The 25,957-nt window shown below is 49.8% G+C and overlaps 1 protein-coding gene across 1 annotated transcript; it reads right to left on the bottom strand.

Annotated features, from left to right (window-relative positions):
- Positions 1 to 371: 371 nt before the first annotated feature.
- Positions 372 to 24,980, bottom strand: RAB7B (RAB7B, member RAS oncogene family). Its single transcript, XM_010963268.3, has 6 exons — positions 24,753 to 24,980; positions 17,195 to 17,263; positions 16,517 to 16,643; positions 15,616 to 15,831; positions 8,540 to 8,665; positions 372 to 2,520 (listed from the first exon to the last, which is right to left on the bottom strand). The coding sequence occupies exons 2-6, from the start codon at positions 17,245 to 17,247 to the stop codon at positions 2,440 to 2,442; spliced, it is 603 nt and encodes a 200-aa protein (XP_010961570.1). The 5' UTR covers positions 17,248 to 17,263; positions 24,753 to 24,980; the 3' UTR covers positions 372 to 2,439.
- Positions 24,981 to 25,957: the final 977 nt, after the last annotated feature.

Raw genomic sequence — 25,957 nt, 5'->3', positions numbered from 1 at the left:
CCGTGCGTGGTTTGATGATCCACTGTCACCATCTTTGAACTCACTGATTCTGGAAAAAGGGTGGGGCATCTTCCTTTTGCACTGGGCCCTGCGAGTTCTAGGCTGGGTCTGTTCTACTTTTTTTTTTTTTTAAATTCATGCACAAGATTTTTATTATCACAGTCTGAATGTCCACTCTGAAGCAAATGGTTAAGAAAACAGTCATAACTACTGAAGACTATTATATAGTTATGAAACACGGTGTGAATGAAAAGCTTCCTTTTTTTTTTTCCATTTTACTTTTTGTTATCTTTGTATTCTCTTTGGTATCTTTTAAATTTTGAACCATGGAGACCTTTTTTAAAAATTCAACAACTAAATACCACAAAGGATTAAAACAAAGACAGACACATTTATTATTTGTTGCGCACATTTAGAACGGTCCCTATGTCAACTGTGGTTCTTGAGCTGCTGTATAAACACTGCACGTCCAATCCACAGCCCAACTGAGTCCCAGGAGGGCCTGTGTGATGTGCAGAGTGCCACCCCCACAAAGGACACAGAGACAGAGGTGTGCTCCGGGCCACCTGCTCCCATGCTAGGTCCACGCCGCTGCGCAGGACGAGCAGTTCTTATTTCACAGCTGTGTGGAGAGAAGGCGTTCTCCAAATTCTCTTGCTGACCTCCCCACCTGCCACCCCCCTACCTCTATGCACATCTTCAGAGTCGGATGACACTTGGAAGTGATAGGCTAACATCCCCAGCTCTGCTTGGAGCTCGGGGAAGGATATGTCCGTGTAGAGAGAAGACGTCTGTGGTGGGCATGGATGTGGCCATGGGAGACCTTGTGGGGGTCACCTTGCCCACTCCCTTCAGAATGGGCCCTATCTACGCTGCCTGTCACCAGAAGAAAAAGTAGCTTATGACCTTAGAGTCTGCAGGGACAGAGAACCATGAATTCTCCCGGCCCCTCTCTTTAGTATTTGTCACCGACGCAGATTTCTGGCCTGAGTCATTGATGTTGCACCTTTTGCCCATCTCTCACTAGGCTTAAGAAATTGGGATTCTCCTGCCCCACAAATCTCGAAGGGCTGAAAATACCTGGAGACAGAGAGCCAGCTTTGGGCATCAGCACAGGAAAACAGCCGTTCTTCAAGTGCCCAAAGAACTCGTGCTGGCTGCCGGGCCTGGAGGGGAAGGAGCACTGCTGCCCTCTGGTGGCCAGTTGGCAGAAGCTCAAGGAGTCATCCAGGGGGCGGGGTCCCCTTTGCCTGTCTCTGAGACAGCAGCTTTTAAATTAATGACTTTTCACGGTTTCTGGAACAAAGCAAGCTGGTCCTCGCCCTGGGGCCTTGGCCCCTGCTGCTCCATCTCCTCAGAATGCTCTTTGTCCAGAGTTCAAGTGGCAGCATCTTTCTCATTCTTTAGCCTTCAGGCCAATGTCACCTCCCCAGGGAAGCCCTCCTTGATGACTTTGTCTGAACTAGCACCCAAACCCACTCCCTGTCCCTCTCTGTCCCATTACCTTGTTTCACTTTGTTCAAGCACTTACTGGCTCTTTGCAAATATCTGTGTACATTCTGTGTCTGTTGCCTGTCTCCCTCATCAGAGTGTCTGGTCCCGGAGAACAAGGGCTTTGTAACATTTGTCACTGGACCTCAAGGCATCGTACATAGTAGATACTCAAAACTACTTGTTGAAAGAATAGTAAATGTATCTCAACAAGAGCAACTGAGATTTAAATAGAGCTTCTGGTCCTGAAAACCGCACTCTGATGTGGACAGGGCACACGCCACCCCCACTGGACAGACGAACAAGCCGAGGCTCAGAGAGATTTCTGGGGATAGCCTGAGCCCCAGCATGGAGAAATGTGCCAGTTCCTGGTGGGTTTTCCTGGGCTCCCTCTGTCTTGCACTCTGGAGGGGGCAGACGGGGGTGTCCGGGGCCTGAACAGCTGCTGATGGGTGGAGGTAGACCCTCACTCCCCGGTCCCAGTTACAGAGGGAGCCTGAGTGGCACCCTTATCCAAAGCTGTGCTGGGGCTTTGTGGGGATGTGGTGGATGGGGTGAGGAAGGCCAGGCCACAGGAGAATATAACAGGACTCCAGAGACAGCAGCTTGTCTGCAGAGATGTGCCTCCTGGAGCAGGAGTGTGTCTGGGGAGGGCAGGTAGCAGGAAAAGCTGGAGACAGCAAGAGAATTGGTCTCTTCCAGGACTTGGCTGTGACATTCTGGGTTTCATGCGGACTCCCTGTCGTCACTAAACTCAGCCTGCAGCAGGGTTGCCCTCCAGGTCTGAACCCAGTGCAGACGTGAGGGGGTTCAGGGCTCTGGCCGCAGAGCCTAGAGCGCTGGGTGGAGCCAGGGCAGGCAGTGGGGCTGGTGGGGCCGGGATGACCAGGGATGACCAGGCCCCAGGCATGCTCTGTCTCTGGGCCTACAGAGCAGGAGTCCGGAAGGTCAGCAGCATCGACTCCTGGACTGGTCTTCTGGTGAAAGCTTGATGGAGTCTGTGAGGTAACTCTCCAAGATGCTTCGATACTGCAGGAGGAAGAGGGGAGTCAGCGTGTGCATCCTGATGGGCTGAGCACCTTCTGCACGCTATTTCTTAATGACCAATGGCCCTTGGGCTTTCTGTTCCCTCCCTATTGTGCTGCTGGGAAACTGAGGCCCAGAGGAGGAAACCATGGTCTTCCCCGCCCCCTCCTCCAGCTCCTTCCAGGGACCCCAGAGCAGTTGGGCAGCTGCGTTAGGGGCCCAGGTCTCCTGATCAGATCCTGTAACTCCATTCTCCAGAGGGGACAACAGAGGTGACGTTTGACCTCAGACAGAGGTGGCCATAGCCCGCTCCTCATTTCTGCAGGGGACCTCTCCCCACAAGCGTCCCCTCACCCCAACCTTCTCTCACCATATCCACTTCCCAACCGCCCACCACCCTCTGTCCTCCCCACATCCAGGGAGCTCCCCCACCCAAAATAGATTCACTGTATTTATGGGTCCTTTTTGCTTCTCTGCCCATGCTCCCAAACCCTCCTGTTCCAACGAGAGCCAGAGAAAGCCCTTTCTCAGTCTGACAAGACTCTCCCCACCCAGTTGGCCACTCCGCACCTATGACCCACCCAGGTGGGGGAAAGGGGAGGGGTCCTTCTTCCAGGAGACGGAAGGGTCTCTTCTTAGAGGGGTCACATCTCTTTCCTTGGCCACAGCTCCCCCCGCTCTCTGAGCTCCCAGGGTCAATGTTCCTCCTGCAGCTGGTGGTGTATGTGTGAGAGCGAGTGTATAAGTGGATGCACTGGTGTGGACCTGACCTGGGCAGAGCCCCCAGTGGGGCGGTCTGTCTCAAGTGCCCCTCTGAGGGGACAGCTTCCAGAATGGCGGTTGTGCCTTCACTGATTGTTTTCTCCTCCACGTCTGCCGGGCTCTGGCTGTGGTGAATGTCAACCAAACCCTTCACGCCCATGAACCGGGCCCCAGGAGGCTGTCAGGCTTGCCCGCTGCACCCTTGTGATGGGGGCCCCCAAGGCACATGAGAAGGTCCCCTGAGGCCCCATCACTCACTGCCACCTCCAGACTGAGCTCTAATTTAGCCTGACGGCACAGAGCCCGCGGCGCTGGGCCTGGGACCCAGACCTTCTTCACAGAGCCTGCTTCTTGGGAGCCCTCATTTCTCACCTGCTCCCGTGTAGGGTCTCGGGGCCAGAAAATCCCCAGTGTCCTTAGTCAGCCTGCGTGGTGGGTCCTGAGTATCCCTCAGCAAATTCTTTTGAGCTCTTAGAATTTTATTTGTTTTATATAAAATTTTTTTTTTAATAGGAAGGGTTAGTGTTGGGGAGCGGGGAGCAGTCTCTCCCAATGAAAGCATGTCCCTTCGGGGATGTCTCCGCCCCCAGCTCCACCTCCCGGGGGAGGATCCTAGCCGGCTGCCCGCATGCCCCGCGCCTCCCCCAGCGCCTCACCCTGGGAGAACAGCGTGCTTCCCGGAGGAGGTGTCTGAGGAGAGAAAACGGCCCCGAGGCTCCTTCCGCCAGCTCCGCCCAGGCCCGGGTGCCGGCCCGGGTCTGCCCAGCGCCGGACACCGTCCAGGCCTCCTGCCGCCCCCTTCTGCAGGCGCCCTCGCGCCACTCAGCTAACTGTAGCCAAAATCCTGCCATTTCTGAGCCTCCCAGGGAGGGACAAGGAAGAGCAGAGTGTTACTGTTCAAGTCCCTTTCTAAGCTGACTGATTCATTTCTCCCGGAAAGACAGGCTTTTGAACGGATTCTCTTATTTTGGTACTTCCCTGGTTCCCCGTCGCACCGTGAAAGCCAAAGGGAACTTTCCTACTTGGCTCTTTCGGACCCAGGGGGGCAGGCCGGTGGGTTCGCTGCTGCCGAGGGTGCCCCACCCTCACGTCTACACAAGGCGCAGCTGGGACCGGGAACCCGAAGCCCTGCCTCGTCCGCGATGCCAGGCTTTGCGGGGAGGGCTGCCGAGGGCTGGGCAGCTGCGGGCTTTCTCTGCTGCTTTGTGCTTTGTTGGCTGCTGCCCCAGAAGGTGTGAGACACGCCCTCCTTCATTGCACCGGCAAAGCCTGAGGTCTTCACGCCACCTCTCTTCACCCCGTTATATTCCCACCCTCCCCAGGTCCAAGGAGCCCCAAGCTCTTCTCATTCCTGACATCATCTCACGCGATGCTGGCACCATCTTGCTCCTGGGGTTTCCTGCAAAACTTCCAAGTATGGGGCAGGCCATAATTAGGTCGCCCGTGTAATTCTTTTCTCCAGACCCCGGTCCTCTTGGCAAACATGTAACACTGTAATAAACTAATGCATTATTTCAGTGGGTATGTGACTGTGCAAGTCTGTCCCTCCCAGCCTGGTCACCCCCAGGGCCCTGCCTTTAGATTCTGCATCCTGAGGACCTCAGAAGGGCCCTATAATTTCACTAAGCTCACCTGCTAGTCAGCCTGCTTCCCTCCCGGACACGGCAACTTTGTCCTTCTCCAGTGAATCCTAAGGGACCTGGGCCACCACGCTGCGGCTCATACCACCAGAGCCCAGGCTGACCAGCCCAGCAGGGATGGTATTGCCAACTTGGTAAGAGCAAAATCACATCATCCCAATTCCCCCAAAGCAGGTGGGTGTCCCTTTTTGATTATGAGAGCATTCTTTTTAAAATTTTTTTTAAATTATCATTTTTTTAAATGGAGGTACTGGGGATTGAACCCAGGACCTCGTGTGTACTAAGCATGTGCTCTTCCACTGAGCTACACCCACCCTTCATGAAGGAATTCTTTTTTTTTCCTGTAAAATAATTTAATTCAGTTTTTGTTTCACTTAATTCAATTAAATATATATATAATTGAAGTATTAGTCATGTTTTGAATAACCATCCTAATCTTTGAAAGTAGCTAGATTGGGACACTAAAGTAACTACCCACCTTCTCTCCTTTCAAAATGTAAACTGGGTAACTAGGCCAGGGCTCTGCTTGCAAATCGCTCTTTCCATCCAAAGCTCACTGCGAACTCAGACATTCCGAGGAACCTCAGGGAACCTCAAATGCCACGCGTCCCAGTGGACCACTCTGCCCCCTCCTCTGGTGATGCTCCAGCATGCCCCTCTCTTTTCTGTCTTGGTCACTAATCGATTGTCCCTCCGTTCACCAACCTAGAAACCTCGTCATCAAACTCAGCAGCTCCTGATTCCGTCTCTCCCACACTTGACCATCATCAACCCCTGATGGTTCTCCCTCCAAAGCTGCTTTAGTCCTCCAGGCCCTGCCATCTCCATCCTCTCACGCCTGGACCACTGCAGTGCCTTCTGGACCACCCATGCGGCCCATCCTCTCTGCTGCATGGAACTCCCCAGCTGGAAACTCTTAGACGTAGCTGTCATTTAAAAATAGCTACCTTGTCCTTAATACCTTCTCTGTGCTTCGATATTATTTCATTTAGCCCTGGCAACCACTCCATGAGGAAGACACTATTACTTGTGCTTTAAAGGAAAGGAAGTGTTGGCTGAGGGAGGCTGCATGACTTGTCAAGGACACAGTGAGTGAGAGGTGGGGCCTGGATTTAAAGCCAGATCCACCCAGCTTTGGGGCCTAGCTCTTCCCACCCGAGGAACAGCTCCTCTCACATCTTCCTCTCCAAACGCTCTAGGCAGGTGGGAATGAGCACATGACCCTCCTGGGAGGGAGGGGAGAGGTCTGGGTAGAAAATGTCCTTGAAAACTCTTGTTTGACTTTAAAATATAGATTTGCAAACTCCAGTTTCACCTTAAGAATCCATGTGAGTTTTTAGATTTTGTGCCCCATAAGTATGTTTGTTTTGGTGTGAAATGTTTCTCCTCCGAATTTCTGAATAATACAGACATTGCAGGAAGACACACTCTGCTGGACTTCAGGTCCTGGGTGGGTCCCTGAGTGCCCTGGGGGCCCAGCAGCGGGTCTGGAGAGCGTGGGTCCACGGCATGAAGCCCGACGTCTGGCTGGGGCTTGCCAGACCCTCACGGTCTGGTGCTGCTGACCTTGGAGCCTCTTTGCTCGCCTTGGCCCAGCGCCCCACTTCCCTCCATGCCGCATTTCTCCCTCTTAGAGGTGGAGCCTGCAGTGGTCCACAGGCCCCGCCTGGGCACCTGGCCACGCCCTTCTCCCTCCCCTTCTGCGGCTCCTGCTCACATCCCCAGTGGCCCATCTCCTGCGAACTGCGAATCATCTTTCAACATCCAACTCACACGCCACTTCCATGGATTGGCATCCTCGCACACCCTCATCACCAGCGCTTCTGAATCACCTCTGTGCCTTTGCCATCCCCTCCCCAACCCCTCCCCCATGGCACTTACTCCGTAACAGTCTATCTCTGAATGCCTTACTCCTCTACCTGATTGTGGAGCCATTGAAGTCCAGTCTTAACCTGACAACTCAAGAATGTTTATGGAATGGAATTATTTCCACTTTACAGATGAGGAAACCGAGGCTCAGAGAAGTCATACGTCTTGCCCAGGGGTCCCCTTGAAAGCACCGGGGCAGGATCAAACCCAGGTCAGTCTGACTGTGGGTATCACACCTGTGAGCTCCAGACTTCTCATCAGTAAATCTTCCCCAACATCGTGAGGGATTGACATGGGGTTGTCAATTCATTCTTTTGCCAAGTACGCACATGAAAACCAAACCAAAACAAAATAAAACCAACCACAAGCAGATGAGCTACTGTCTGCTAGCACTACGTGTCATGAAAGTGACACAGCAGGGAGGACGGAGCTTCAAGAATGAGGGACACTCCTTCTCCAGCAAGGACAGCTGCTAACCACGCCCAGACACTGCTTGTGGGCTGATGGGGCTTCCCGTGACCAAGCACCTGGCGGTCTTTGGACTATGTTTGTTAGGATCAGTGATCACGGATCACCCTACAGGGTCGAACGGCATCCTTACCCTCCAGGGACCAGCCTGAGCAGGCACCTCTGTATTACTGACTGTGATAAAGCTGCATGTCCTGCCCGGGTGCTAGAGATGGACCCCTCATTTCTGCCACCACCGCCACCCACAGTGAGGGCTGGAGGCTGGGAGGGGAAGCATAAGAATAGCTCCCCGGGGGAAACGCTGAGATCAAGGCAGTGGGGTGTATGGACGGCAAGCCGGAGCCCTCTCCCTGGGCAGCTGCTAGAGGTGGCTGCTGTTGCTCTCTGTCATGGACAACCCACAGGGCAGGGCCAGGCAGACCAGGGCCAGCAGGCACTTCTGCAAGAGGGGAGCCTTCCGATCGCCCCTCTTCATTCGCTCCTTTCCTCAATTCAAAATCACTACTGTGATGGCCTTCTCCCCTTTTCTAAGAAGCCCACCCTGATTAAATGTGGCAGAATAATGAAACAAGTGGAGCTCCTCCCAGTGCAGATCTCTCATGGACTCTCTCTGGAGTTTCCAAACTCCACATCAGAACGGCAGCCTCCCTGCTCTTCCTCTCCTCTCTCCTCCTTCCCTTCCTGTGCAGCCCGGGCTGCATGCCCCTCCTCTGGGGCCCCATCAACTGTCCCTTCCCCACCACACCATGTGCTGTCTGAGGCGCCCATGTGCTGTCTGTCTCCCTTATGGGAGCGAGGGGCCCGAGCCCTGCACACATGGCACATTCAGCATGCTTGCTGAAGGACCATGCCAAGGGGTCTACATCTATCCATCTTTTTGACTGGAGGACGTCAGAAACTGCTGCAGGCTTGATTATTCCACTTGGACCAATACTTGGCACCACGGGGCTTCTCTCCCACCAGTGAGGTTTGATCTAGATCATCACTTCTCAAACTGTTACTAAATTAGAATCTCCACGGGTGAGGTACAAGACTATTTCTGAGAAACTCCATAAATGGTAACCAGCCAGATTGAGGGACCACGGACTACGTACTCGATGGACGCTTTATGCCTCTGGGATTCTGTAGTTCCAGGACGCGCCACTGAGCTTATTCAGCTATTAATTAATTAAGATGATGAGCAACCCTTTCCCACCCACGTCCCTACCCACACTCAGTATGATCTTTGCTGGACAGTCCTAAGTTCCCCCTGCCAGGGTACAGCCCTGGCAGGGGCCACTCACCCTCGACAGGGCCCGACTGGCCAGCATCTCGAAGGCTTGTACCACATTGATGTCATTCTTGGCACTGACTTCAAAATAGGGAATATTCTTCTCTTTACACCAGCCTTGGGCTACCTCCTGCGGCACCTGAGTGAGGGGGAGAAAGGATGATTGTTCCTGTATCACCATCACCACCATCACCGCCATCCCTGCCGTCATCACACCCCCATCATGATTGTCTTCATCACATTCCCTTCATTCCCGCCTTCCCCACCACCACTCCCATTTCTTGAGAACTTTCCACGTGTCCATAACTTCATATGTATTTTTTTTAGAAATAAATTGTATTTATTAACGTATACCAATAAATATTTGATATACTTCCTTCTGAGGTTTTTTTTTTAATTGGAGTATAGTCAGTTTACAATGTTGTATCAATTTCTGGTGTACAGCATAACAGTTCAGTCATACATATACATACATATATTCATTTTCATTTTTTTTAAACATAAAACAATGAGGTGGCTATTGTTAGCTCCATTTTACAGATGAGGAAAGCAAAGACTGGGGTGTGTGGGGCTGAGCGGGGTTTGAACACAGGCTTGGCAGAATTAGAGCCCACTGCATTATGCTGCCTTCTTAAGGTCTACACCAAGAGCTTCTTCCTGCCTTAAATCTGTCCTCAGTCCCTTCAAAGGGAGGTAGACATGACTGGCACTAGCCAGGGAGGGAAGGCTTCCTTCCCCCCGAGCTGGCTGACAGGCCCACACCCAGGAGGCCTGCTGCTGTGCAGAGATGCAGGTCCCTTCTTCCCTAGGGTAGAGTCCAAGGAACAGTTGATAATAAGCTCCAACTATGGGCCAGATGCTGTGTTAGACACCTTATCAGATTAACTCATTTAATCTTCTAATAATCTTGAGAGATGGGTGTTTTTAGCTTCGCATTAGAGATAAGAACACTGAGGCTCAGAGAGGTTCAGCAGCGTGCCTCAGATCACACAGCTAAGAAGGGCAGAGCTTGGATGCAGCCCTAGCTCAGGGCTCCCGTGGAGTCTGCGCTGCCCTCTGCAGGGCACTGTCTAGGAACTGTGCGTCTGTTCTGTCTTCCACTGGACTGTAGGTTTCTTGAGCTCAGGGTCAGATCCCACACCATACAAGCGGAATGAACACATCTCTACCCAAAGGCAAATGCCAGTCACAGTTTGAGGATGTTGGATTGGAAAATGCCCTGGCAGCCCTGTGGGTTTCTTCCAATGATAACTGGTTTAACTGAGTTTAGTTTAACTGATTATTTTGGGGAGGAGGAAATGACCACCCACTGAACAATTCCTGTGCCTGGTCCTTTATAACCATCATTTCACTTTATTTAAGGGAGCCACGGTTTTTCTCGTGGCGAAGGATCATTCTACCCTTTTCCCTCAACACAGGGGAGCCAGGGGAGATCAGAGACTGTCCTCTATCATGTTTCCCACAGGTTCTGGGATGTCTGTCTCACTGGGACTAAAGGCACCATCACGGTCCCCTGTCTCTTTGGTCCTTGTTGCCTTGGCCTCAGGAGTGGCAGCAGGGCCCAGGGGCTCAAGGCTCTCTTCACAAAGCCTCTGCTCTCTGTCAGGCTTGCTTCCTAAGACGAGAGGCTAGAAACTGGGGTCAGCTAAGCAGCCTGCCCTTTGGGGAGCTGGGATGACACCTCCACCCACCATGGTCAGGCTCTGCCTGGTCTGTCTCCCAGGAGCTGCTGCACTTGAGCAGATCAGGGAGAAACCCCAGGCCTTGGTTTTGACCTCTGATCTCTAAGGTCCTCCTGCTTTTTGGGGTGAGGGGCCCCCAGGTTGGCCAGGACTGCTCCCTTCTGTGGAGCAGAGATGACCAAGACCTGGTGAGCAACCACGTACCTCACAGCTTGGGGGAAATCCTCAGCTATTTGGATGAAGGATCAAAGATGGCCAGATCGCTGATTATTACTGTCCTCGCTAGTAACATGCAAATAAATAACCATTAGAAATTAACATGTTGTAATGGCTCGATGGCATCTTAGAAATGCAAAAGGTTTTGTATCCTTTAAAGTCCTTTAAAAAACTTTAGGGCAAGGATGGTACTTACACTTCTTAGCGCTCCCTCCTTCTTTACATCCTGCCCCCTGAACAGCTCCCACCCCCACCAGGTGATGAACATTTCTCTGGGCACATCATTGGTGTTCAAGAATTACAGTAAAAATTGAAGTAAATTAAAACAAAATCAAGTGCCTCTGCTTCTCCAGGAGACAGGGAGATTTCATGGCACCAGAAGCAGAAGCCTGGACTGGTGCCCGAGGTCACCCAGAGACAGAGCCAGCAAGACAAGCGCCCAGCTCCAGCCCCGCTGATCCTGACTGGCTGGTCTCTCCCACTGTGACCTGGCTTGCCCGGCACCCTCTTAGGACAGATATTTTCTCTCCTTGTCCCCCACTCTTTCTCCATCCAGTTTTTATGGAATGCTTAAATACACACTCCAGAATATCCGTTGAGTTTGTGTTGCAAAGAATTACCATTCTTTTTATATCGCTTGCCCTCTCCCACTGGACTTCAGAAAGCTGCCCTGGGGAGAAAGTGCCCCGCACGGCACTTTTCACTTTTTCCTTTCCAATTCTGGTTACAGCGTCATGATTTTTAAAATCACCTTGTCTTTTATTTATAAAACAACAGTTATTTATAACTTAGGCTCTGACTGTGGAAATAAACTCGGGATGTGGTACCTGGGGACAAGGGAAGTATGAACCGTTTGAATGTGTTACCTCCATTAATTTTGCTTTTGGCTGACAATATATTATTAACATTTTACTTTTCCTGTTACAGTTTTGCTAGTTCATCAGAGGTCAAATGTTTGACAAAATTAGTCCATTGTGCATAATTTTATTTCTGATGCTTTTTCTTGTATGCATTTAAAGTGATCTACTGTGTGTGTTAAAATTCACGTGTCAGATACATTTTAAGCCACTATCAAAAATAAAGAATATTTTCAGAAAACAGAATCCCAAAGTTATAAATCAGCAGTAAGTCAAAAACTGCCTACCTGAGCAGAGAATAGAGAATTCATACCCTAGAGAATAAATTCCTTGCAGCATTCATGCTAGTAGGGCTTTCTTTGTAACAAACTAATATATATATATATATATATATTTTGACAGTTATCTTCTGTAGAAGGCATAATGGTTTTTTTTTTTTTAAATCTAAGTCAGTAATTTCTTTAAAATTATCCTGGTGAGATATTTACTTATTTTGGTAAAATATACATAAACATAATATTTACCATTTTAACTTTAAGCATCAGTTCAGTGGCATTTAGTACATTCAAATCGTTGTGCAACCATCACCCTTACTCATCTCCAGCACTTTTTCAACATCCCAAATCCAGCATAAATGTTTTAAATGTTCATTTACTTTTGTTAAGTAGAAAGAGCTTCCGTATTTTCCCAGCCCACACCTTGGTGATGTTAAGAAGGAGGATAATCATCACTTTTATTTATTAAGATTGCCACTGCTTTATAGCTGTCATTGCCTAGAATCCTCAAACAACCTCATTAAATCAGTGTCAGGTCTCCATTTCACAGATGAAGCATCCGGAACTGGCCAAGGACACACATGAATGTGAGCATGAATTTGAGCCCGGAGAAGCGCTCCTTCAGGTGGTCCTCAGCTCTCATCCGCTCAACCCTGTGCAGGTGAGTACTGCCTCCAGCCTCCTCTCCAAGCCCGGCTGCGCCTCCCCATAACCTTTCTCCACACCACACCTGGCCAGCGACTTCTGGCATCCTCTCTGCTCATCCTCTGCTTGGTCTGTGCCATTTGAAGGCAGTCACTTCCCAGTCTCACCTGGGACTCCATGATCCTGGGTTTCTGGATTAAAGTCCCGCTGCTCCCCCCTGCTCCCAGTTCCTCCTCTGCACTTCCCTGTGCTCATTTCATTACTGCTAACACTTCCTCACCTCTGTTCCTCCTGCTCTACCCACCTCCAAACCCTTCCCCCTGGGCCTACCTGCAACCCCTCTCCCCATCCTTCCTCCTCCTACAGCATCCTCTCTCACCTCCCTGTCTGGGCTGAGCCCTGCCTTTTCCCGGAGGACCCCTGTTGCCCTCTCTGGTGGGGGCTGTTTCCCGTTCCCCACCCTACTCATCACAGACCACAGAGATGGGTTGGGCTTGCCTGGGGATTTACTGCTTCTTTCAAACTCTTATTCTTCCCCTCTCTGCAGAACAAAGCTCATCCCCCTGTGGCTTGGTCTGGACCCCCTCTGCCCCTTGGAGGCATCCCCTACACTTCCCATCCTGCCTGCTACCCACTCATTCACTGAATGCTTGCAATCTGCTGAAGCTTCCTCTCCGTGGAGCTCCCACCTCTCACGATAGACTCACATTTCATCCCTGCCAACAGCCTTCACCTTCTTTCACCAGCTTCTCCTCCCTGGGCCCAGACCCAGTGCCTCCATAAACCACTAAATCCAGTCTCCCATTCTGTAGTTCAGTCTCCTTTCCCCTCCCTCCTTCTGCCCTGCTCTTCTGACAGCCCCCTGGTCCTTCAACCTCTCCTTGTCTCTCTTCTTTCCTCCATGGTTTCTCAGCACCCCCACTGCTTTATCTTCAGCTGCTCTTGTCTGGAAAAACCTTCCATCGGGCCCCTGGCTTTTACCCCCTGCACCGCTGTTGAAGGAAAACACAACACAGACTCCACCTCAGACTCCCGGTCTCCTCCTTCAGCTGAGCCCTTGGCGTCACCCGTCAGTTCTGCTCTTTGTCATTGACTAGCTCCTTCCTCGTTTCTTTCCAGAGTAACTGGTGCAGTTTCACCATGAGTCTTAAGCCTCCTCCTTGGTTTCCCTTCCTCCTCCCTCTGAACAGAAGATGCTGCCTCTTATTTGTGAGGAAAAGTCACACTCTCAGTCTTGAACTCTCCCAGCTTCCCGCCCTGTGACCTACAGACATATGAAGAAGGACGTTAAAATAAAAGTTTTGGCAGAAGCACTACGATCTGATAGATGTCGGATATCAAGTTGGTTGGGAGATAGACCACCCCCAGGACCTTGCACATTTCCCAAGGTTCATGACCAACAATCTGTTAGGTGACTCTGAAACCCCTGGAACGGATATAGAAAGATTGGAAAGGAGGGTTAGACAGGGTTTTTTTGGAGAGAGTTGTGTTGTAGGTACACCCCCCGCCCCAACCTCATCAAGAGGGAGAACACGTAAGGCTTCACCTCCAGCCAAAAGGGGGCTTCAGGGGAGGCCACTTGGAAACGGTAACCTGTGACTACAGGTTGGTGGCTACAGCGGATTCCTATCTGACATGCATCTGAGGGATCTAAGGCAAAAGGCAGCAGGGCAGAGAGAGGACAGGCTGCACTGAGAACTAATTACTCTTGCCCCTACAATGGAGCCAGAATGCCCGGGTGTGCCTTATGACGGAGAGGCGGGCTCAGCAGAGAACTAGCCAGCCTGGAGCTGTTGTAAATCCCATCAGGATGAGTGCCTGCAGGAGGAGGTAACACAGTGGGGTGGAGAATGGCTCTTAAACTCCTAAATTAGGAGTTGAGGAGAGAAAGGAAGAAAATGCAAGACCCTTGTCCTGGGAGGTACAGTTAAATGTTCCCCGTGGAGGCTTTTAGGACCCAAAGGAGTGACCCATGACGAGACAGCTTGAAATACTTGCTGGGTCTGGAAAGCACAAACTATCTTAAGACAGCACCAGTCAACTAAGGGTCTTCCTGCTCTCCTGACCTCTTCTCCCTCTTTTTGCTTCTTTCCTGACAAGGTCTGAAATCAGAATTATCCTGAGAAGGGGAGGAAGTGTGGACACAGAAAGTTGGCAATGAGAAGCAAAGGACTGTACGCCCCTCCTAGACCCCGGGTCCTCACCTGCAGCGGCCCCAGTGGGGAAAAGACGGACTTGACTGTGAAGGAGCTTAGGACTTTGATTCCTGTTTGAGGTTGGATATTTGTAATTAGAGAATTGACACTGAATTTGCAACCTGAAGTGACCGTAGAATCGATAACTTCCAGATTTCTATTTCCAGCACAGACTTCTCCTTTGAAGTTTCACTCTTATGTGCTCTAAAGCCTACTGGTCATCCCAGATTAGCTGGTCTACAAGCTCCTCAAACCCAGCATGTCAAAACCAAACTCATCTCTTTGAACAGGAGGCTCTTCTTTATGGAGGTGATAACTTGGCTGGAAGTACCATCACCCATCCATCCATCCATCCACCCATCCGATGCCTCGGTTCTCCTACCACTTTTCTCTATTTGAACCCTCATGAAAATGCGGTTCAAATATGATGACTTACTTCCCCATTTATTTTCTGTATTTGAAACACTAAGACAGCTTGTTCAAACGGCTCTTTTTGGTGTCATTTGGGCTTCATTTGACACAAGAGCATCTTTTAGAAATTAAGTCTTCTTCTGTTCTTTTCTCAGTAGTAGACAATGATGAACAGAGCTCAACTCAATGCTCCTGCAATGGTAGACAGCTACGTAAGCGTGGTCACAGTAGCCGTGGGGCAGGCAGGTCATCTGTCACGTGGTTAATGGGATGACGCCGACTATGCTTAAGCTAATAAAAAGTCTACATTACTACTCTCCCAGAAAATGTGTAGATTCAGGCATTCATAACTGCAGACCCTACATCTCACCCTGGTTAGAGATACTGTTCTACAGGTTAACTCAGTTCCACCTGCCTACTTCCGATGCCTTAATTCTTGTATTCCCTGTCTCTAGACAAAATTGCCTTCAGTTCTCGGCTCACTTCGTGCCATTTCTTACTTTTGCTCATGCTGTTTCTTCAGCCTGGAACCCACTTCCTCTAGGAAGCCCTTTCTCTATTCTGGGTTTCAGTAGGTGCCCCTTCACTGTGGTCCCCAAACATCCAAGGTGCATCTCTATGATTGCTTATGATTTACCATATTGTATCACAATTGTCTTTTAAGTGATCTGTATATATTACTAGGCTGTGAAATACTTAAGGTAAGGACTACACCTGATTCAGCTCTGCATGTGTGGGACCTAACCCAGTGCCTGGCACGTAGCCAGCACTGACATGTTTGCTGAATGAATGAAAGAGTGACTGGTACCTGCCGGTCTGCCAGATCGATCTTGTTCCCCAGCACCACCATGGGGTAGGACTTCTCCATTGGGATGGTTTTGGCCAGAACATCACCCCTCCAGGTTTCCAAAGCTTCAAAGGATTCCAGGTCGGTGACATCAAAAGCCAGGATGCAGCCATCAGAGCCTTTGTAGAATGTGGACACCATGGAGCGGAACCGCTCCTGTCCGCCTGTGTCCCAGATCTGGAGGGGAAGAGCAGCCGCCCCGTGAGGCTGTGATGAGTGGCTGGAGGTTGGCGCAACCAGGTCAGTCACATCGTATCAATGTTTCCTTTTCTGTGTAGGGGCAGATAGCCCTGGCACAGGTGCACACAGTCCTTTCACACACGGCCACCCACGTACACTACAGTATCTTTGCGTTAACATTTAGCATCCCAAGAGTTCTTTCACATCTGAGCCCTCATTTTCCCCCTGGGTCACTAGGACAAGCATTGTTATTCCCATCTGATAGATTTGGACCTTGGGGGTGACTTGCCCAAGGCCACTTGACAAGTTTTCCAGGGAACCTGAGCCTTGGAGCAGGGTCTCCCAACTCTGGATTAGTGTTCTTTCTAGATCATTGATCAGCAAAATTTTTTTGTAAAGGGCCACATTGTAAATACTGCTGTCTGTTGCCACTACTCAATTCCGTTGTAGTGTAAAAGCAGCCCTAAGACCATAAGTAAACAAGTGGGCATGGCTGTGTGCCAATAAAACTTTATTTTCAAAAACAAATGGTGGGCCAGATCTGGCCCATGAGTTGAAGTTTGCTGATCTATGCTCTAGACTATTCTAGCTCTTGGTGCACATTGCTGTGTGAGTGGCTGTCCAGGGAATGTGGGTCATTATCAGATATGTGTGTTGAAGGTGGAGAGGGAGTGCTGCTCACCTGTAGCTTCAAAGTTGTGTCATCCAGTATAATAATCTTGGAGAGGATGCTGGCCCCTAGTGTGGTCTGGTAGTCCTCGTAAAACGTCTTGTGCACATATTGGTGGAGGAGGGAAGTCTTTCCTACACTGAGGAAAAAACCCCAGACATGTGAACACCCACTCAAATACACACACATGCGCACACACACACACACACACATGCACACATCCCTACCGTTCTCAGCATCTTTCCATGCCCCTCTCACTGCTGTCTCTCCCTGAGATTTTGAATTTCTAACATTTGCAGTTTAAGTAGCAAGGGACTAGCAAATGGACTCTAGAAGGAGGGACCAAAGTGAGCAGAGAAGTTTCCAGAGAGCTGAGTGCCTCACAGCAAAATGACCAAGTCTTTACTGTATGTGGCAGGAGGTGGGAGGACAGGGAGATGCTAAGTGACTTGCCTGATTCACACAGCTACTTACTGCGGACCTACTGCTGAGCTGGGACCAGAAGCCAGGCAGCCTGACTCCCAGCCTCTGTCTCCCATCTCAGCTCCTTTCCTTGGAGTGGGATGCCCTCCCTGGTTCCACTCTGAATCAGAAAAGGATCCCAGGGAGGTGGGAGCACATCCAGGAGGTCTTACTGACCTTGGGGAGGGGCTGCTTCCCAACCCCCAGACTCCGCAGAATGTGGCTTACCCCAGGGCTCCGATGATGATGAGTTTGAGGTCCACCTTCTTCCGGGGATTCATGGAGGTGTGTCAAGGCCTGTAGGGAACCAGAAGTCACATGCTGGCTAGAGCCCCCCACAGCCATTGTCACTGGGGCTGGCCTCTACCTTCCCCTCCTCCTGTGCAGATCACTGCCCTGGGCCCACCCCAGGCAATGACTCAGCTAACCATCACAAGCCCATCCCTCACTTCCTTGGGGGTCTCCCTGAGGCTGGAAGGATGGTGGCCCCACTGGACAGGTCCACCTCTCACCTTTCGGCTCTACCAGCCCTGCTCTTGGAGGCAGCCAGGAGCACCCAGAAGGCTGGACTGGACTGAACAGAGGCCTCGCAGACAGTCAAGCCTGGAGCCAGGGATGGAGGGCAGTGTGGGAAGAGGCGATGGGGGTGAATGGGACAAGGGGTCCATTGTTAGCACTGCTGGGAGGCTTGGATGGAAGTGTGCCCTCCCCCAGCCCGAGGGGTTGCTGCACTGGCAGAATCAAAAGGCTCTTCTCCGCTGCAGCTGAGGGGGTGTACATGTTTCTGGAAAGCTGCTTGGCAGCAAGGATGTCCCTGCCCTCCACTTCTAGGAATCTGTCCTTAAAAAAATCTGAAATGCGGGCAAAGACTCTTGTTCAAGAATATCACTTCCCAGTATTTATTTATAAATATCCAACAATAAAGAAATGGTTAAAGAAATCATGGCATACAATGAACTATTAAGCAGTCATTAAAATGGAGTTTGTGAGCATAGTATAATAATGTGAGAAAAGGCTAATGCCACAGGGTCTAAATGAAAAACAGAAGACACCAAACTGTACATGCCATACCCCTTACTGAACATACCCCCCCGTCAAGTATTAAAATGAATTCCTACTTGCATGGAAAAGAGTCTAGAAGGAAATATATAAAAAACGTAAGTGGTTAATTCTGGGTGGTAGGCAACTGCATGATTTCAATTTTGTTTTCTATGCTTCTTAGCATGTTCCAAATTTATTTTTATAACCAACATGTCAAATATGTATTGTTCCTATAAGAGAAAACCACTTATATGTGTGTTTTACATATGTGTATATATATAATTATTACTATGATGATGATTTTTAAGAAAATAAGCAAAACTGTCCCAGGGAATCGTGTTTCACTGGCTCTTTGGTTCTACCTTTGCAGGCACGCACACATATATACTATTCCCAACTCCTGGGTCTTCTAACCTTGGATGCACTAGACGTACTGCCTTAACCTTGATCTGACTCTGCTTGGATCTGGGAAAAAGCTCTAAATTGGATGTCCTGAAGTTTTGGTTCTAGTTCTCACTTTGCCACTGTGTGACCTTGGGCCAGTTTGAGTCTTGACTTTTCAACTAGAGAAGGAGCCATTTGGGACCCAAAGGCCCAAGGCCCCTTCTGGTTGAAATATGTTGTATCTACTGGAGCTGTAACTCACTGGGCCCTGAGAGCCTGGCCTGGGGGTGCCTAGTTAGTTAAAACAGAAACCCCGGGAGACCTAGGATTGTTAGCGCTCTTCCATGAGCCATGTCATGGCCCAAAGGTGATTTGAGGCTCTGCTGTCTCAGAGCTGCCTGTCCCAGGAGCCAGAGTTGGTGGCACTGGACCGTCTTCTGTAACCCAGGAGGGCTGGGTGGACATGATGGGCAAAAGGTCTTCTTGATGGTCCATGCATTCATTCAACAAATGCCTACATGTCTGCTGCGTGCAAAGCCTTGATCTTGAAGCTGAGATGAGCAAAAAGACGAAGCAAATTGGAGCCCACCCCAGGGAGTCATTAGGGGAGAAAGGACAGGGGCTTAGTGATTACAGCAGAGACAAATTGTAAAATGTCACGACAGAGGCCCAGAGAAAGTGCTGTGGGAATTCAGGGTGGGGTGGAGGGGAAGCCGGCCATCCATCTGGGCCCTGAAGAAATGACACATGTGGTTGGTGGGGGCGATATTTCAGAGGAGGGAATGAAACAATCAGAGCTTGAACAGGTGCTCGGAGAAGGCGATGGTTGGCTTCAGGGAATGAGGCGAAGGGTGTGGAGAGAGAAAAGCCTGGAGAGGAAGCAAGATTAAGATGGGATGTGAATATCAGACCAAGGGTCCTGTCATTCATTTATTCACTCGTCAAACATTTCCTATGCTTCAGACCTACAGAGGAAGAGAAGTCAAGGTACCGACTGGGGTGGGTATTTTGTAATGGGTCACTGCCCTCAAGGAAACTGGCCAAGGGAGAAATGACACAGAAATTCCTGAAAGGCACGTGTCTCTACATTTACACCCTGGAGGGGAGTGGAGGCGATAGTGAGCTCTTTCCCAAAGGCTTTGGTACAACATGCTAACTTAGCTTTACAAGCCGATGCAGTGCCGTAGAAAGTGAGTCAGAAGTGGGAAAGTTACCACCATTGGCTGAGCACCTGCAGGGGGCGCTGTTCTGCATCCTCTGCAGGGCTTAGGGAATCAGCTCAATCAATAGCCCTATGAGACTAGCACAAGGGAGGCTCAAAGAAGCCAAGTCACTTGTAATTCAGTTTAAGACCACACGCATAGTATACGGGTGAGCGGATGCCTTAACGGGTGAATCAAAGGCCAGAGAAGGCTGCTCTATGCCGTGTTGCCTCTTGACCCCCAGAATCTGTGTGCACAGGACCCAGGGCACTCGGCTTGGGTTTGGTGAACCCCAACAGAACCCCAGTAGAGCTGTCAGAGGATCCAGAGACAGGCAGCCAAAGTGACAAGGGGCACAGTGGAAGAGGAGGGAACAGGGCTGCTATATAAGGACTGGCAACAGGGGTCCAGGCTGGGTGTGCTGACGGGGAGGGGAGCCAGTCACATGTCCTCGCCATGCATCCTCGACACTCGCTCGCACTATAAGCTAGCATTTACTTGCCTGGTGGCGTGTGCGGGGGGGTGGGGGGGGGACTTTGCGAATATGCAGATAAAGAGCATGCATATCATTGTGAGGCTAATGAACGAATACATTACACTACATTTAGCACACATAGCACATTGTTATAATACATTTACTGGCACAGATTAAGGGCTCAAGAAATGTTAGCTATTTTATGACACACAAAAATAGTCTGTGGGATTGGCACCGTTATTATCTCTATTTTATCACTGAAGAAACAGATGTTTAGAGAAGTTGAGTATGTAGTTCATCTCTAAAAACACAGCCTGTAGGTGGGAGAGCCTAGATTTGGAGCTGGGATTTGAATCCAAGCCTGACTCCGGAGACCACAACTTGTAGCCACTAGGTCCTTCTGCCTTCTGTGAAACTAGAATGAGGATCACACACCCTGCCGCGAGGTGCCCCTGTCAGAGATGCTTCAGGGCTGGATGGTTTGGGTTTGACATGGTGCTGTGGAGCTGGTGTGCATAGGCAGGGAAAGCCAGGGGTGAGGGCAGGGGAGGCAGGAAGCAGATGTGTATCCACTGCATTTAAGCACTCTACGGACAATCACAGACAACATGGAACATAAAAGAGGGCAAAGAACACAAATAAGTAACCAGTAGAGAGATCTTATAAATGATAGGGAGTAAGCTTTGAGAGTTGCTCAACCTCACTAATTTTTAAGGATATGCAAAGTCGAAAAATACAATTTTTTTTTTACCCACCAGAGTGGCAAAAATTAAAAAGATTGATAATAATATTTAGTGTTGACAGGTGGGTAGGGGAAACACTCTTGTATTTTTTGTTTTGTTTTGTTTTTTATCAATATTTCTTTCTTTCTTCCTTTCTTTTTGGGTTTTTAAAAATTTCTTTCTTTTTGGCAGGGGGAAGTAACTAGGTTTATTTATTTATTTATTTTTATAGGAGGTGTGGGGAATTGAACCCAGGACCTTGTGCTTGCTAAGCATGTGCTCTACCACTTGAGTTATACCCTCCCCCTAGCAACACTCCTGTTTATTGCTGATAAACTATGAATGGGCACCGGAGTTTTTGGAGGGCGATTTGACAGTATCGTAATTTAATATGCACATAGCCTAGATTCTAAGTCTAGAAGTCTATCCAACAGAAATACACATATGCTCAAATATGCATTTTTACAAAGCTGATTGCTGAAGAACACTCTAAGCTGTCTGTCAATAAGAGACTTTTCACATAAATTATAATCCGTTTATACTCTGGAATACTAGGCAGTTTTAAAAAGAGCAAAGTAATGAAGTGGAAAATATGGTAATTTAAGTAAAAAAGAATCACTGAACATTTTCTATACTATGATTACAACTGTATAAAAACAAACAACAACCCCTTGTATATGACTATGTTTAATATTATATTCATGCCTGTCCTATAATTCACAGAAAGCTATGGAGACATGCACGCTAAACGATTAATAAGAAGTGGGGAAAGGTAGATGAGAGGCCGGAAACTGTTGTTTTATTATATATATGTCTTGCGTTAAAATTTATTACACAAGCCTAAGTTGTTATTGTAATTAAAAATATCAAATAAAGACAACATTTCTTTAAAAAGAACACGTGGATGGACTGTAGCCTAAAGTCATCTGAGTGTAGCTTCCTACAGGACAAGTCACTTCTGTGTCTCGGGCAGGAGAAGGAGGCCTCCTGGTAGCATGGAGTGATCATGAGATTTGGAGTCAGAGTTCTCATCCCACATCCAGACATTCATGACCTTGGATGATTTACTTAACCTTGGCGAGTCTGTTCCCTCATGGGTAAAATGGACATCACTCATGGCTGTGGCTTATTCTATGGAGGGGCGTGTGTCATGTTCCTATAGCAAACTGGGAAGATTCAGATAAATGGTTAAGCGTGGTGGGGGACGGGGACCTGGTTTGTAGTGCCTGCCACTTTCTGGGGTGTAAATACTCCTGCCACAGCTGATTTTAAGCTACCAGCGTGGCGCCTGCCCCAGTACACTATGGAAGGACCTCAAAGTACATCTGGTCCAACCTCCCACCCACTGCTTGAGTCATCTCCACCATATTCATGGAAAGATGGAGCCAGACCTGCCCCCACAGAACTTCTTCCCTCCACTAGGCGTGGATTTCTCCTGGAGGCCACAGGAAAAATGCTTAATTCCTCTGCTACATGCCAGCCCTCCCAAGATTTAAAGTCTTCTCTTTGAGTTTTACTTGCTTTTACAATAGCCTCTCTCTCTCTCTCCTTCTCCTCCACCTTGGTGTGTGCGTGTCGTGGATTCTGTTCCTCACCATGTCTTCTTATAAGACTTTCAGGATCAATCAATTCCTGGCCAAGAAACAAAAGCAGAATTGTCCCACTCCCTAAGAGATTCACATGAAAACTGGGGGTAAAATCAGGTTCTACTCCAAGAAGAGACATTGGAGAAGAACCAGGCTGGGTCGTAAGGAATCACACACAAGATGGCACACATATTGATGCTGTCTCAAGGTCACTGGCATCTTACTACATCTAGCCGACAACATCACCACTATCTGGGTAGCTGGACATGCTCTATTGGGAAGATGATCTTTCTCCTTGTTTCTATGCTTCTGGACTAGTAGGCTGGTTCAGTAGTAACTATGTGAGCCTTTTTGTTTGAAAAATAAAATAATAAAATAAACTATCCCGATCCTTGGTCCCAGGATAATTAGCAGCAAGAGGGTGACCAAGACTGCATCAGCGACAATGGAGGGTGGCCTGGGGGTAGACACGGGCTGGGCTCACCGAGGAAGTGTGTGCAGATTTCAGACTGTGCCCGAAGTCCCTTCCTGTGTCCTCTGGACTCTGCCTTTGGCTGTGCTTTGATAATGGCCGTCCTTTTAAGCCTCCTCCCTCCCATTTAGCTGACTCAGAGGCTTTGAACCAGTGCATCCTCCTAGAGGCCAGATTGAGTCTCCACCCTCCACTGTTAAATAACAGTGAAAAGCAGGTTGGAATGCATGGCTCCCCTTCAGCCAGGGCAGAGCCACACAGAGCAGAATCGGCCGGGACTGTTCTCCACTGCACGTGACATTGCAGAAAACTCCTCTTCTTGCCTGGCAGGGCATCTATGCCCTAGCCTTGTCCATCTGCCAAAGCTACAGTGTAGCTCAGTGCCCAGGGAGTAAGAAAGACTGAGTTGATGACTCCCAAACCCCGCCACAAATTTTTGTTTTAAACCGGTCTTCTCAGAACTCTTAGACCTGCTCTGTTTTCACCTTCCCAGTTCCCTTCTCTCTCTGCCCTGCTGGCCCCAACCAGGACCCAGACACAATCTTCTGCCTCCTTCATGTTGAGCGAGGTGTCATGTCTGCTGACAAGGAGGAGGGAGGAGGGGCAGTGAGCAGGGGCAGATGAGAATCCTGAAGCAGGCAAAATCCCCCCAGCCGCCGCACACTCTCTTCCCCTACTTTCAGCCCCTCCTTCCCTGCCCCCATGCCTTGGAAAATGACAGATGTATCCACCCTAAAAAATTATGGGGTTTACAATCTTGGGAGTAAATTCGTCTTTGAAAAGAGGCTATCCAGGGAGCACAGGTCTTTATTGCCTCTCAGGAAGCCGTACAAGTGTGCCTCACCCACCCAAGTCCTAGCAGGTCTAGACCTGCTCTCTCCAGGAAGTGTACCCATAGCCTTGGTTTCAGGAGGCTTAGCACTCCTGCTCTTAAGTTCTTTGAGGTTATTAGTCCTAACTCCCCAGGTAGACTGTCAGTGCCCAGAGGGCAGGACAGTGCCTCACACCTCTCAGTATCCCTTCAAAGAGCCTGACCTACACTGGAATGTTGAGTCTTCAATAGTCATCCATTCATCCATCCATCCATCCCTATCCATCCATTCATCTTTCTGTCCATCCGTCTAGCCATCCATCTGTCCATCTATCCATTCATCTGTCCATCCATCCATCCGTCCATCCATCCATCTGTTCATCCATCCATCCATCCATCCAGTACATGTATGCCTACCACATATCAGCATGTAGATCTGAGGATATAGACAAGTTACTGTCTCCAAGGGACTTGTCTGGTGGGGGCTTGATTGATTAAGTCCAAAGAACTTAATTTTATTAACATATAACGCCTAGCAATTAGAGGACATTTTGCAGTTAACAAAATGCCATCATAGCCCAGTGGATTCCAGAGTCAGAAACACCTATTTGCGGCAAGCTGGGACAAAAACCCAGGTCTGTCCAACTCTGTGCGTTGGCTCCCCTCGCATTGCAGAGCTGTGCTGAGAGACATATTTAGAATCAGAGGGACACTTTCCTACTCCAGGGGTTCCCCCTTCCCTGATGAGATGCTTTGGTTGACACGGTTCCATCTCAGAAGGTACTGGGCCAGTGGGGAAGGGGACTGTGTGTGAGCAGGACCCAGCCCTGCTGAAGGCCTCCGGTTTCTGGATGGCCTTCCTCTGACTGTGCCGCCGGCTGCATGGTCCTGCCACTGACTGCGGGCTGTGCAGAGCCCCGAGCGGGGCCCCAACTCCCGGGCTGGGCGGAGACTCCTGTCTGCCTTGGCTGGCTGCCACCTCCTGGGAGTTTCTCCAGATGTGAGGGTCTTTGGGCAGAATCTAAACCCCGCAGCTGCCAGATTCTAAGGCTCCCTTGCCTCCATTCCTCCCCGCACCGCAAAACCCAAATACCTCTGGGGCTGCTGGAACAGACAGGAACCGAGAAAAACTTCCAGGGCCCTTTCAGCCTCCGACAGCCGGTGGGGGTTCTCTCTGAGTCTGGGGGTCTTCTCTTAGACTGACAGTCTCGGCCGGGTCAGAAGAAAAGGGCTTTGGGAGCCAAAAAAGAGTTTGTTGAGGCCAAGGCACTTCCTTCTGAGTTTTCCTCCACTCCCTCACATGCACAAACTTGGGAAAGTTGCAAAAGAGGCTGGGCCGGGGTGACCTCAGCCGTGTGGGTGGAGGGGGTGGGGTGGAACGGGAGAGCCCGGTTTCAGAGCTGACTGGGTTTGGGGCCCCGTGAGGATGTAGTTTACAGGGCCTGGGGGGATCGAGGAAGGGAAGGAAGGCTTGAGGGTGGGAGCTGGTGGGTTAGAGGGTCTGCAAGGTAGCACGCCAGTTTGTGGGCACCAGAAAAAGCCTCTGCCTCAGCGGCTGGAAACCATCCAGTAAAGGGGCCCTTTTCTTTCTTGAATTATAAGACTCACACGTGTCGTAGATTCTGTCCTGCCATCAGCCTTGTGGGCAGAGGTTCTGGTCCTCGTGCCTTGCCCTCTCACACTGCAGACACATCACATCATCACGTGACCATCACACACACACACACACACACACACACACACACACACCCCTAGGCTTGTGAGACGGGAGGCAAGTCCTGACATTTCCCTGGGCCTCTCGGATGAGAAGGTCAGACCCAACCTGAACTACTTACAGAGACCACAGCAAGTTAAAAATGCTGTTAGCGTGAGGCTGATTTGAGCTGCCTGGAACCACGCCTCAGGTAACCACGGTTGGCAGATAAAAGTGGAAAAAAGTGAGTTTAGACACGTCCAGATGAAGTGGGTCACTAGATCCCAGGGGATCCCTTTAAGGTTTATAATACATTCAATGCGCTTCCACCCCCACATTCCTTCCAGGATGGGATTTCCCTCCTTGGCAGCCCACCGTTTCTTTAATAGTCCTGTCAGAAAGTTCTTCCTTTTGTCCAATCTGAGTCTCCTACGCTGCTCCATTGCTATTGTCCACGTCTGTCTGGTCAGCTGGACTCTGCACTCCTCAAGGGCAGCCCTAGGGTCCTTGAACCCACACTTGGCCACACGCAGTGGCAGGCAGAGGCCTTGGTGAGGAGGTTTTGGTGGAACAAAAGCTCCAGTTGAAGCTGATTTGTTTATCTC

This window comes from Camelus bactrianus, chromosome 23, assembly GCF_048773025.1.
Source record: "Camelus bactrianus isolate YW-2024 breed Bactrian camel chromosome 23, ASM4877302v1, whole genome shotgun sequence".
NCBI lineage: Eukaryota > Metazoa > Chordata > Mammalia > Artiodactyla > Camelidae > Camelus > Camelus bactrianus.
This window is presented reverse-complemented; position numbering and strand designations above follow the sequence as displayed.